Source organism: Anabrus simplex, chromosome 1, assembly GCF_040414725.1.
Source record: "Anabrus simplex isolate iqAnaSimp1 chromosome 1, ASM4041472v1, whole genome shotgun sequence".
NCBI lineage: Eukaryota > Metazoa > Arthropoda > Insecta > Orthoptera > Tettigoniidae > Anabrus > Anabrus simplex.
In genome coordinates, this window is record NC_090265.1 from 1095167894 (window position 1) to 1095182752 (window position 14859).

A 14859-nucleotide genomic window follows, 5' to 3' on the forward strand; every position below is an offset into this window, starting at 1 on the left:
TATGCACCCGCGATGTAACTATCAGTGGAGTTAGTTGTCGACATCAACGAGACTAGTGGCGATATTTTGAAATAAAATGTGAATCTAGAACTGACTCCAGCCGCCTCTTAACCATTTCATGTATACAAATGAGAACTAATTTACAATACAATTTTTTTCCATTTTATCACTATCACCACTGTATACAAACCACCAAACGATGACTGGGCAAACTCCACTCTACTCACTACACCTCATAGTGGAGTATATAGCCATTATACGAATACTTCATCTTCTAAGGTTGGCAGCAGTTCCTGGTCTTGTGTCAGTTGTTGACATTTTTCCCATGCAGATTTATTTTGGGTTTGACATGGTACCTGCTTACAATATTATCCTTGTCTTGTCCATATTAATTTTCATGTTGTACCCACTTAAGGTACTCCATGGGGCTACAGAATGAACAACAGTGAAGGAAAGACTCTTATGCACTGGATAGAACAACGTCTTCTTCATTTAGCGTATGATCCGAACGATCCGCAAACCTTTCACACCACCAGATGGCAGTCAGATAATAACCCATACCTCTGTATGTTATCAACAGATGTTCAGCCCTTACAAGCACCCTACTTGAAAAAAAAAAAAAAAAAAAGTTAAGCCAGGCTTCCTGCACCGTTAATATCATCAACTGTTAGTAAATATTCGTATATAGTTGCCCTTAATTAAGTCCATACAAAAACTCGGATGGCACTTTAACAAATCGAGATGGAACTCTTATGCCAAGGACGATGACGCGCATCTGCAGTAAGTAGATCCATCAAGGGTATAGAAAGGAATATGTTCAATACTGGAACAAGGAGAATGAAGGCATCTGTAAGCTCTAAAAGACCAATGTTGATCCAAAAGTTGGGAAGCAAATACATCAGTCTCTCAATAACCAACAAAAAGAAAGGCGGCTGACGACCGCTCAACGTATGGACTTCACCAACTTGAGTAGCAAAGTAGGCTAGGTCTATATTTAGATGGCTAGGAGCAGTCACCCCAAAGGTCAGTGAAGAACAGTCATTATACTGTCAAAGATCCTACAGCACATAGCACCCTTGAAGAAAATCTAACCTTTAGCTCTTCTTTCACAATCTGTAAAATTCCAGGAAAGCAGATGGTTCAGAAGGAATTTTTCTGGAATTCATCATGCATGTGGGGAAAAAAATGGAAGAAAATGGCTAAGGACTTTGTATGAGGATGGTATAAGTAAGGCACAGATACCAGCAGATTTTCAACTTGCAAAAATTCTCAATCCTTAAAACGAAAAAACTTGGCTGTTTTTTAATACACATTTTACCCCACCCACCCTAATCATAAAGAGATTTTTATTATGTGTTATCTGCCTTCCCAACATTAAAGTCCTGTATATTATTATTATTATTGAATATCCAAAGCAGTTTGGAACCCTATTTTACATAGTATACTAGGGTTGTAGTTAAAATACATTTTCACTTTTACAATGAAAATGAATTCATGTATCTAATCGAAGGAAAATGAAGTGGATGAAGTTAATAAAATATTTGTAACAGCACGGCTTCTTAAACAAATGATACAGGGGTTTTGATAATGCAATGTTGCAATAATTCAAATGAGAGTTCAAGTCATGCCTTCTTCTTTCAAATGCAGCACATTCAAATAGTAGGTGGTCCACTGTTTGTGAGGATCCGCAAACACACACATAGCCCTCAGGACGACTGATTCTGAATCGATGAAAATAATAACCAAATTTGCCATGACCAGTCAAAAATTGAGTAATTTAACAAAGCTTGGCACCAACACGTTACTTTGCAGGCGGTTGAAAACCTCAGGGAAGAATATTTCTCTGGTGACTTGGCCTCTAGTGGAAGAAGTCCAAATGTTGTTCCATTGATGGATTACGTGCTTCTTTATGATTTTTTAGCGTAGCTAGGTGACGTTTTGTCATAAGAAATTTCCAAATTAGATGTAGCCGCTGCTTTTGCCAGAAGATCAGCTTTCTCGTTTCCTGATATTCCACAATGACCGTGAATCCAGTCAAAACAGATGTGCGGACTTTGTTGAGCTGTGGTTCTAATAGCTACAGCTATTGGATTCAGATTATATTTATTATTTATCGCATTCAGCGCAGCTTGCGAATCACTTAATAACCGAGATTTCTTATTGATAGATTTGCACTATTCGATCGCAGACTTAATCGCCCACAGTTCAGCCTGGAAAATAGAGCATGCGGAAGAGAGTTTGTACTGGGATGAGGTTTATACTGGGATGAGAACACCTCAGAATCGTTTTCATGAACAACGAAGGCACATCCAACTCTGTCCTGTTTATCTGTGCTTGGTATGCGAGATCCATCTGTGTAAATAAAGCAGTCATGGGTAATTGAACAATTTTCATAAATAAAGTTTTTGAAGAGACTTGGGTGATCAGACTGTAGAAAATGACAAGGTTGCTCTAGAGTGGTATTCAGAATGGGCATAGGCGACACTGTTTTTCTTCAAAACAGTGAGTTCAGCTTTTGCTATTGCCATCAGAAATAGTGGCTCAATGCCTGCAATAAGAAGAGCTGCATCAGTAGAGGTGCTGCGGTAAGCACGGGAAATATGAAGGGCAAATCCTCTCTGAATTTGCATTAATTTATGCTGAGCCCATTTCTTCTCAAGTGTCATTCGAAAAGAGGAAACACAATACAATATCAGAGGTACAAATGCTGTATCATAAATAATTCTTAGTACCTCTGAATTTAGTCCCCAAGAAGGTCTGCAGGCAACAGCTAAACCTTGCATAAACTTACTGCCTTTCTGTTGTAGTAGATAAAAAGTTGTAGTTACCTTCACTTTGTCAAATGATTCAACTGTCAATAAACTCATATTCTTCACAACATTTTAACATCGCTTTAAATTGAGGTGGTCCACAGAGGTCCAATTTTAACACTGTTTTTCAACCTTTAATCTACAACTTTTTATCTTCTCATCAATGTGTTCCACATTTCTACCATATGCCTATGACTTTCGTCTTTTGTCTCCTGATAAGGAACATAGTGATCTCCTGACCAACCTTCAACATTATTTCCTCAATATAACTTTTTGAATAAATATGACTGATCGTCATTCTCGTCAGAATCTAATTGTAACCACCAATCAGTCAACTTAATTTTTAGCAATCTTACTACTTGTTCATCACAGTCTATTGCTTTGTCCATTTTACTTGTAATAGCAACTTTTATGTCAATAATTTTAATACTTTTACCTTTGTATTCTTCACATTGTAAAAAAAAATAATTAAAACCAACATTGTTATTTTGAATGTTAATTTTAGTTTAAGTCTCTTCAAGACTTTTTAAATCAATTTCATCTTACTATATGTTATTTCAAGTGCTTACTTTTATTCCGAGGTTAAGACTATGGCTGATGATGCCTTCATACTAGGCGAAACATGTACCATTTTTAGTTAATGGATCAATGTAAATCATCCAAGACAATGACTTATTGTATTGATTAGGTGGTCAATTTAATAAATAACTTACTGTTATTATTCTAATAATTAATAAGTGGTATGTTCCGAGCTGTCAGTGGAGAGATAGCGTGGGAGGACATCAGTAGACGAATAAGTTTGAGTGGTGTCTTTAAAAGTAGGAAAGATCACAATATGAAGATAAAGCTGGAATTCAAGAAGACAAATTGGGGCAAATATTCGTTTATAGGAAGGGGAGTTAGGGATTGGAATGACTTACCAAGGGAAATGTTCAATAATTTTCCAATTTCTTTGCGATCATTTAAGAAAAGGCTAGGAAAACAACAGATAGAGAATCTGCCACCTGGGCGACTGCCCTAAATGCAGATCAGTAGTGACTGATTGGCTACCATTCATTCGCATTATTCAAGGGGGCATTTTCCAACAGGATAACACTCGTCCTCATACCGCTGCAGTCACTCAATGTGTTCTACAGATTGTTGACCTGTTGTCTTGGCCTACGAGATCACCAGACCTTTTGCCCATTGAGGATATAGGCCTATAGGACATTTAAATCTGGATAGAGCATTGGAATGGGTTTCACTCAGCCTTATGAGACCAAATGAGGAGCAAAGTCATAGGAGGAGCAGCAGACCTAGTCATGAAAGAAAAGCAATACAGCTGAGGATGTCATCGAGCTGGCCATGTGCTACTCCAATATCTACAAGTGCAGGCCATCTGGCTGAGCAGCAGTTGTCTTGGTAGACCAAGGTCCTTAATGGGCTGCATGAACCATGGATTTGTGTTTGTACAGATAAGCAAACTTCTTCTGACTGACAAAAGACACATCACAAAATTACACATAAAACTATGATTCACATTCAAAATAAAAGGCAAAATTATCTTCATACAGGCCATAACCTCGGCACTTGGCGGGGTAGAGTGGTTAGCTCTCTGCTTGGCTGCATTTGCCCCCAGGAAAATCTGGTGATCTTTTTCGGTGTAGGCTGGGGCTATGAAAACCTCCAGAAGTGGAAATCTTGTTTCTTAAATTTCTTGACATCCTGATGGGGAATTGAACCCAAGTCCTTCTGGGTGAACCGAGCAGGCCTTTACTGCCTCAGCCAGGCAGTCCCTACAGATAAATACAAGTTCTGCTGCTAATGGCAAGCGATGTCTCAAAATATTATCCTTATTACACACATACACAACTGGTAGGCCTAAGTTGTATCCTTAGCCTATATAAAAAATATCTTTAGATCATTGTGAATAATTATTTTGATGTAAAAATTTAGAATATTCCATATGTAATTGATTGATAACAAGAATTATTGATCAAGGTTAGTCATAATACATTAGAGAAATCGGTTTGGGCTTTTGCAACAAGAGGTAAGATCTACTAGTCCTATAATATTCAGCTTTCCAGTAACATCAATAGTACTCGTGAGCGCACGCAATAACTTCCCCTTATATTCTTCAGCTGTTCTTTAATAATTGCCTACAGAACGACGTAATTAATTCAGTCATTTCGTCATTGCATTAGTGATTGTTTTAAGGAGAAATACGAATTAATCTCTACTCTTTAATCAAAGGAGATCTGTTTAAAATAGGCATTATTAGATAAACTAGATTATTAATCTCTTTACACTATATACACATCGAACACACAGGATACTTAATTACACTCACAATACTTTCCATAGTAACTTCAAACTCTGAAGAGAGAAGTCGTCTGTACCAAAAAATAGCACACGCCACGGGGAGGAACCCACAGGAATTTTTGAGGATACATTTCTACGTTGATGAGATATACTTGATAACGTCCACTGCAACTGTCCATCAAGGATACCGAATGAAAATCTTATCGAATTTACGCATTTCGGTAATATTTGTTCATATAAATGACCTTTCAAGGTACCCATTAAACGAGGAAGTTTGAATGCAGATATTAATTTATTCATGTTAAATTTTAAGAGGAGTGACAAGAAGGCGCTATGGCCCTATAGCAATCACACATCATGCACTGATCAGGTTTTCACAACTATACCGCGTTTAGTTAACCTAAATTTTATTTCTCATGAAGGCACAAGCCGGTGCCAAAAAAATACACAACCACGTGCTTCACGGCTGCTAACCAGGGTAGCCAAATACTAAGAGTAGAAATTCCCGTCACATAGCTGAAATTTTTTCGTCAGACGGATTTTTCACACAACTATCATAATAGGGATGACTCACGCAAAACATGTGCGCTAGGTAGCGCAATGGTATTACCCGGTACAGGCTTTCCGCTTCTCGATTGTTTTACAAATCGATGGCTTTCTTCAAAAACCTCGTAAGTCCGAATACACTTCCTACCCATTACATTCCTTAAGACTGGTCACGCCACCCAGTCCCATATTTATATGCAGTCCGAAAGAATAATTTTCGTTATGGTCATTTTCCTCTGCCAATGTGTAAAGAAAAATGAATCTTAAATACATTATACTGTAGGAGTGTCTAAATTTGCCATGCAATCAATATCCCTACAATACGGTACGGGAAGGTCCATTTTCCTTTAGACATCAGCAAAGGAAAATGAACACAGCAAAAATTATTCTGATGGACTGCATACAAATATATGACCGGGAGCCGTGGCCAGTCTTAAGGGATATAATAGGTAGAAAGAACATTTGGAAATACGAGGTTTTAAAAGAAAGCCATCGAAATGACTTATGTGGAGTACTTCTAAATGTATGATAATCGAAATGAAACTGTTACTTTAAATGCGTGAAAATGAAATCATCATATTCTGCTGATGTTTCGAAAGAGATGGGGAAAAAATATATCTGCAATGACGATTGCGGAATTGAAGACGGAACTGAAGGAAAAGGTCGGAAAATTATACGTAAAGAAGCGAGATTACTGAAAAGGAATGACTAAAAGTAACAACCTTTTCTTTAAGATTTGTTGTTAAGATTGAATATTTTAATTGTTTTGAAAACATGATTAGTATATTAGTTTAGAGGTGTACGACTGCAGTACCAGAGCCTACATTCAGTTCTACTGAATTGAATTTCCCTACAGCGCACGAATTTCAAGCAAATACAGTAGAGACAATACGCGACACTCAGCGAGATATCGAGGGACAGCTATTAGATCTCTCTCTAGCGGATTGACCTGAGGACTACTGATTTTGTCATAAGAGCACGTGTACATTGTGTGTGAAGTTTTCGGTGTTATTTATGCGTTTTCAGTGAGTTAAAAAAATTAAATAGTAACGTGTGTCATTCCTTGATATCTCCTCTCAACATGAGGTGAAAGGCATGTGCTGTGTTTGGCTGCAGTAACTACGAAGTAGGGAAGAATGCGCGGTCTTTCTTTCGTTTCCCTCGTGACAAGAAAATGTAAGTAATATTGCATTATATATTCTTCCAGTGACAAAGAGATTTTTATAGTACCTACTTCATAATTTTCTGACCTGCTTGACCCATATTTTAGCTGGCTTAAAATATAATACGCATATTTTATTGTATAGTGCAGCAGTTAAACTTCAATACAGATGGGTTGTTGTAGGTGTGATCTGTGGGTTTGATTTAATTCAGGAAAATACATTTGCATATGAGTGTGGCTGGTTGTGTTCCAAGTTACCCCCATTTGGAATGCCGTAATGCGTTGTCAAGCACTGAAGAAAATATGGGTGATTTAAGAAATGTACATATTTTGTTGAAACAAAAAATGATGCAAATTTGCTTTACCCTAATATAATGATATTATGGCAAGTATTGCTTATAGGGAAAAATAGTGTTTTTGAGGCTAAATTTATATATTTTCTTTCTGTTAGTAGGCTTCAAGTTAAAAGGAAAATTGTTCAGCTCTTAAATGTAAATTTACCGAATCATGTGTGTAAGGAATATGCCGATATTTCTGTTGACAAGTGTTTTAATGTGATTCTTCTTCTTCTTAGTTTTGCCTCATAACTGAGGCGTCGTGACTATCATAATTTAAAGCCTTCTAGCCGATGAACCATACTCCGCCATTCTTCCCTACCTAAAGCTTTCAATATGGTTACTCTGAGAGAACACTGTAGGGGGCCGTTCACCATGTCAATCCATCGCGTTGGTATTCGTCCTCGTTGTCTGGTTCCCTGGATTTTGCCCTCAACAATCAGCTTTTGAAGACTACCATCTCGGCGCATTATATGTCCAAAGTAGCGTACAATCCGCTGAGAAGCCTTACACGATAGACGAAATTTTATCTGAAGTTGGTTCAGGATTGATGTGTTCGTGAGATGAGCTGTCCAAGGAATCCTTAACATTTTCCTCCAGCACCACATTTCAAAGCTTTCTATCCGTTCACGATCACGTTTGAAGATGGTCCACTTCTCTGCGCCATACAAGAAGACTGAGAAGACTAGAGATTCAACGAGCTTCTTTTTTGTCTTAATGGTGATGTTATTATCTTTCCAGATCTTCCGCAGACGGATCATTGCTACCTTTGCTATTTCAATTATTCGCTTTATTTCATCTTTGGAACCACCAGAATTGGATAGTAAGGAGCCTAGTTATACATACTGATGTACAAATTCACACCCTCCAAACGGTTTGATATGTGGACAGTTCTTGTTCTTACGATCAACAATCATGACTTTGGTTTTCTGTCGATTTAGGCGTAATCCAATTTCTAGGCTTGCTTCCTCTACTCTCTTGATCAGCTCTGTCAACTCCTCTTCAGATGATGCTATCAAGGTGGTGTCATCAGCAAATCTCAAGTTGTTGATCTTGCATCCCCCAATGGAAAACCCTTTGTCCCAGCCATCTCATGCAGTTCCCATTGCATATTCACCATAGATATTGAAAAGTAACGGTGACAGGATACATCCCTGGCGAACTCCAGCCCTTATACGAAACTGCTGAGACTATTTGTTCTGAATCTTCACGGTCGCTGTATTTTCCTTATACAAGGACTTGAGGAGATCAATCAAATGGAGTGGCAAACCCATCTCATCCAAAATTTTCCAAAGATGTTTCCATTTGACAGTATCGAAGGCCTTTTGGTAATCAATAAAGCACAGATAAACCGAAACATTGAATTCTCTAGCCTTTTCTATGATTTGTTTTAGGCTTAAGATCTGCTCTCGAGTACCGTTTCCTTTCATAAATCCAGTCTGGACTTCAGGAATTTGATACTCTAGAAATGCTCGGAGTCTCTTGTGCAGGATATGAAGCATAACTTTACTGTCATGTGAACTCAAATCAATTAAGCGATAATTTCCACATCTTTTCCTCCATCCTTTCTTGTGGATTGGGACAAAGATTGACTGTACCCATTCCTCGGGCCATCTTCTAGAATACCATATTGCTTGGCAGATTTTCAACTGCATTTCAATTCCAGCATCGTCTGTAGCTTTCAAGACTTCTGCACTTATTCCATCAGGTCCACACGCTTTTCCAGTTCTCAGCATTTTCAAAGCCATTTCTACTTCATCTTGGAGGATGTCAGGTTCAGGATCTGACTGCTTGTCTATCTTCACTTGGTCTTGTGCATTACATTGTTCACTGTACAGATCCTGACAGTACAATCTCCATGTTTCCAAAAAATTCTCTATATCCACAACAGCATCCCCCTTTGAGTTCTGTATATTCCAGGAATATGGCTTGAATTCTCGAGTGATTATTCTAATTTTGTCAAAAAGATCCTTGCTGTGGTTTTGATTTGTATGGTCTTCAGTCTCAAAACAAATGTTACTAAGGAAATTATTCTTATCTCTTCTACAAAAAGACTGAATCCTTTTCAAGATCAGACATTTGCTCTCTTTTTTCTTTAGTGTTAATGCCAGATTTTTTAAGGCACCTTCTTTCTTCTACAAGCTGAAGGCTCAATTCAGAGATCCACTGTTGCCTTCTAGTATTTGGTACTCGAGATTCATTCAAAGAGTACTCTATCCAGTTTTTAGTCACATTCCACAGCCCTTCTGCTGTTGTTACTGGATCCTGTAATATGGAGGCTCTTCGCGCCAATGATTCCTTGAAAGACGACATATTAACTACTTGTGGTATCCTGTGTGATCTTTTAACTGGCGTTTGAAGTTTTATTCTTATTTCTGTTCTAAGAAGCTGATGAACACTGCCACATACTGCACCTGGACAAGTTTTGGTGTCCGTTACAGAAGACCTCCATCTTGAACTGATCAAGAAGTAGTCAATCTGATTTTTATATTGACAATCAGGCGATGTCCATGTGTACATGTACCGTATGTGATGCTTGAAGACTGTATTAGTTATAGTGAACCTGTTTTGAATTGCAAACTCAAGAAGCCTGTTCCTCCGTTCATTTCTTTCTCCAATTCCGTATCTTCCTATCGATGTTCTGACATGCTCATCATGTTGTGTTGAACCAATTTTGGCATTGAAGTCTCCCATAACAATAGTTATTTCTCTGCTTGGAAAAGCTGAAACAGTAGCATCAAGATCTTGATAGAAGCGGTCGATTATTTCATCAGACGCATCCGCTGTTGGGGCATAAACCTGAATGATGTGATGATACAATGCTTTTAAATGAGAAAAAGGAAAAGCCTATCCATTAACGTTCAGACAGGAATTCTAAAGCTAAAAAAGAAATGCATAAAGGGAATATCAAGCCCTTTCACAGCAGTCCATTTCACATCTTGATTATATGTCTAATTTCAGTCTTTAAATAATAACCTATTAAATAATTCTTCATTAATGAACAATATGGCGGAACTCTGTTAGTGCTATGTGTGTGTGCTCCCAGTTTCTGATTATTAGCAGGAGTAGTAAAGGCGTAATTCGTTACGAAAGTGAATTTCAACTTATTCCCAAATCACCGAATGAGGATACGGACGAAGTTTTAGTCAGGTCGTTTAAAGACAAACTTGGCCTTGACATTGCCGTGCAGGAAATTGATAGATCTCACCATGTTGGCAGGCCGGAGCCGGGAGTGAAACGCCCTAAAATAGTGAAATTTGTAAGCGATAGGAAAAGGGAGGAAGTCTTTCGCAACATTTATTTAGCGTATGGCGTTACAGATACAACACACAATGATATTGAAAAACAAACTATATATTCATATCCAGGTTATTTATATAGCTAACTGTCTCTGGAAGCGCATGAGCAAAGTCACTGATATCGCCACTGAACTTTCTTTTTGGACATTCGCTGATAATGTGCAGGATGATCTGCTTGGAGGCACCACAGTCGCAATTACGCTTAGGAATTATTTTCCACTTGTAGTGGAAATCTGCGCAGAAACCATGGCCCGATCGTATCCTGTTAAGAGTAGACTAGGTTTTCCGAGGAAGCTGAAATCCAGGAGGCAGTGACGGTCCTACGTGTGGCAAAGTTGACTCAGGCCTAGTATCTTGTCTTCCCTGCCATTTCTTAGTAATATTTAAGTTGGTGTTCTTCAGTTCTATGTCATTCTTATTGGTGGATATCGGGATCTTAGACGATTCAGATGAACATCGGCGATGTCGTCATGTGTTGGCAGGCCGGAGCCGGGAGTGAAACGCCCTATAATAGTGAAATTTGTAAGCGATAGGAAAAGGGAGGAAGTCTTTCGCAACATTTATTTAGCGTATGGCGTTACAGATACAACACACAATTACCTTGAAAAACAAAATATATATTCATATCCAGGTTATTTATATATAATTTTTGGATTACGTTGTTGCGAGCTCTTACTTTGCATTGGGCGTTACGAAGGTGTTCTCTAAAGGAGAGTGTTCTATCTAAGGTAACTCCTAGGTATTTAGGGAATCTATTATGTCTCAATAACTGATTTCCAATGTACACCTGCAATTGTTTGTTAGCCATCTTGCTGTTTAGATGGAAGCAGCATACTTCTGTTTTATTGGCATTAAGTGTAAGTCTCCACAATTTAAAGTACTGTACCAGCACTTTTATGTCGTCCGTTAAGGTCATCTCGGATATCTCGAATGTTGTATCTATGGTAGCAAAAGCCCAATCATCAACATATCCAAATTTTCTTGAAAATGTGGCAGGCATGTCTGAGATATATAGGTTAAATAAGATTGGAGCAAGAACAGAACCCTGTGGAAGTACATTAGTTAGTGATTTTTTGGTGCTCACAGTATACCCCATATGTACTTGGAAAATTCTTTGGCTTAGCATATTATTCACGAGCTGGGCAGTCGTCTTACAAGGTATTACTTTCAGAAACTTGAAGAGTAGGCCGTACTTCCAGACTGTACCATAGGCTGCTGCCAGATCAATAAAAGCCACTGATGTCTTAAGCTTTCTCTGATAGCCTGCTTCTATGTAAGTTGTAACAGACATTATTTGGTCTGTAGTGCTTCTGTTCGGTCTGAATCCTGCCTGCTCCACTGGGAATTTCTCGAGGATCTCTGGGCCAATTCTATTGAGAAGGAGCCCTTCTAGTAATTTATATGTCACACTAAGCAGGGCAATAGGTCGATAGTTTTTGGTTTATCGCTGGCTTTCCCTTTCTTCAAGAAGGCTGTGATCTTTGTTTGTTTGAATAGCTTTATCAATTTCCCATTCTGTAGGATGTTCGTGAAGAAGGTGGACAGCCATACTCTAGCTCTATCTCCACAATGAGTGATAAATTCTGGATGAATACCATCCACACATGGTGCATTGCCTGGCTTGATATCAGCAATTGCAATAGTTATCACATTCTCAGTAAAAGGTCTGGAGTACTGCCATATACCTGGGACACTGTCCTTCAGGATTTTCAGATTCTTCTTTATTTGTTTCGTGAATACGTTAACCCTGCTACTTTTGGATGTCGTGACTATATGAGATGCAATTTTGTTAGGGTGAATTTCTGAATTCATACGTATAATGGGTTTTCCAACCCCCAGCTTCCTGGAAAAAGGACCAAGCTTCACGACTGGATTTTGTAAAGTCAAGAGATTCAATATTTGAAATCCACTTTTGTTTTCTTGCAGAATCTAAGCTATATAAATGTTTAACTGCAATTTCATGATCACCACTATCAATGTATTGTTGATAAATATTATCTGTTTCCTCACTCCATCCGGGGATATACTCTCTACGAAAGCTCCCAGGGATGTGCTTTTTTGCTGTAGATATCACAGCTCCCATGAATCTCTCATATCCTGTGCTTGTTGGTGGTTTATTTTGCAAAACATTGTCAAGGTCCTCTGTAAAGGCAGATCATTTAGCTTTACTGAAGTTCCAGCGTGATCGTGGGGTAGTTGAAACTAGAGGAATCTGGATTCCAAGCTCATAGAGGACTAGTCGGTGCTGGCTATGAGGAAAGTCTGTGAGCACTTTCCGGATGATTGGTAAGGATTTATCGTCTTTGTTTCTAGACACAAAGCATAGGTCAGGGCAATACTCTAATCTCCATGCTGCAGATATAAAAGTACCTCGATCCTTGGCGTCAAAAGCATGGAAAAGGTCATTAATTCCAACCCAACCCTATAGCGCCGCTGCATTGTCGTCGTTGGTTCTATAATTCCACTCCTGATGATGGCTGTTGAAGTCTCCTATATAGACAGCTGGGTGTGGATGCACATCTAAATCTTGACTAGGCCACTTGACATTGGGTGGTTTATAGATATTTGAGACTACAGTGTCACCTATTCGAGTAACAACAGTGTGAATATCTTCGCATGTACTGGAAGAGACAAGGTAGGCATTATCTACGGTGGAGCGTACGTAGGTGGCATTACCATACGCGCTAGATGATAGGTAGCTCCCAGAAGATCATTTCCTTGAATCTTTCCTCTCGTTCTCAACTGCTGATCATCCGCAGCATGAGTTTCTTGGATAACTACTAACTTATAAGAAAGTAGCAGTTTAGACAGCGCTTCACTCTTGGATTGGCTAATGCCTTCTATGTTAAGTTGGCAAATACGGAGAGTAGGACCCAGTCTCCTAGTAGTAGTAGTAGTAGTAGTAGTTGTTGTTGTTGTTGTAGTAGAAGTAGTAGTAGTAGTAGTAGTAACAGTAGTAGTTTCGTCCTCAAAATTACCTTTCGATAGTGAAGCCATGTTCATTAATGTTGTATCTTGACCAGGAGAGAAACATGTTTGGTCGCCTATTCGCTGTTGCTTGCTTAGCACCACCCGGGGATCACGTGTAGGGTACTTTAACGTTAAACCTAAGGACGTGAGCAACAATGGATCCTCCTTTCGCTACAAGCGCAGGTTAGCGTCTCGCACTCTAATATTAAAGGCGGCTGCAGATAAATTTGGAGTGAGAAATGTCAGGACCGTACAGGGACGCATTGTTGTAAAAAGAAGGGACACCAGACACAACATAACAGCAATGGATTAACTGAACTCCCTCAAATAAATGAACAATACCATAGTGTAGTATCTCACCCTGTGTCTGTAGATTCTACTATGAAATAGCTTTCTAGTTCCTCAACTGTTTCTTCCAAGGTGATTTCTTCATTAATAACAAATTCCTCAAGTAGTCGTATAGCATTCACACGTTCCACTCACAACTACAAACTCTTTCTCTTCTAATTTCTTAAATGCTCGCCGGGAGGTGAACTTAAAGCCTGGGAGTACAGCACCTTAGCAAAACCCTACTCTAGACTAATTCTTCAACTGTATATTAGTGTAATTTTATTAATATCCTTATTATTATTATTATTATTATTATTATTATTATTATTATTATTATTATTATTATTATTTGTCTATTGAAATGTTCAAACGTATTGTGCTGTGTGTATGTAATTATTTGCGTGTGTCTGTCAGTGTGTGTGTTATCAGTGTTTGTTCCAGGAATGTGTCACTTACCATTTAAACATGTCAACAGCTGATGTCCTTCAAACTACTGTTACGGTAGATGAGACATTCCTGAATGTCATTGATTCAAGCGTATTCCAAGACGAAAATAACCCTCGTGTACCTTCACCAACTGCATCCAACCCTCAGCCTACTGAACTGCTATTGAAACAATCTCTGTCTCAGTTCTAGCGAAGTCTACAATGTTGCCATATCAATTCTCTCTCACTCCTCAGTCTCATAGATGAAGTTCATTCGATAATATCAACCTTTAACATGCATATTATGTGTGTTATGAAGAGACTTTTCATTTTTGTAAAATTATTTCATTAATTGAAGTTGGCACTTTCTAAGCCTATTTCCAATTGGTCAGATGATTCTGTATTGTTGAAAATGGTTACGCATGCAACAGTCATGTCCGTCATCAAGTTGTGATATCGTATCATTAAGACACATCAAATGCAATAAAGTATTGAAGGCACCAAGTTGCTTTACTTCAAAATCAAACACAAACATTGGCGCCCAACAGCACGGCTCTCGATAACCTGAGATGTTCAATACAAGCAAGATCATGAAAAGTGAAATCCAGAAGTGAAAACAATGCGTCACAATTGAGGTTAAGCATCGGAGCAAAAATACAACACATCTCGAATTCGTGGAAT

At 38.5% G+C, this 14859-nt stretch overlaps 1 protein-coding gene across 5 annotated transcripts in view; it reads right to left on the reverse strand.

Annotated features, from left to right (window-relative positions):
• LOC136858036 (methionyl-tRNA formyltransferase, mitochondrial) overlaps positions 1 to 5646 on the reverse strand; it is an 89302-nt gene extending 83656 nt beyond the window's left edge. For 2 of the 5 annotated variants that reach the window (XM_067137261.2, XM_067137262.2), the window contains exon 1: positions 4362 to 5111. Coding sequence is in view for 2 of the 5 variants with exons in the window: in XM_067137258.2 (XP_066993359.2) it covers positions 5140 to 5411 (272 nt within the window). In the remaining 3 variants the exon portion in view is untranslated. Of the gene's footprint in view, positions 1 to 4361; positions 5112 to 5139 lie in introns of those variants that run through there. The other 3 variants (XM_067137258.2, XM_067137259.2, XM_067137260.2) reach the window with 3 other exon arrangements.
• Positions 5647 to 14859: the final 9213 nt, after the last annotated feature.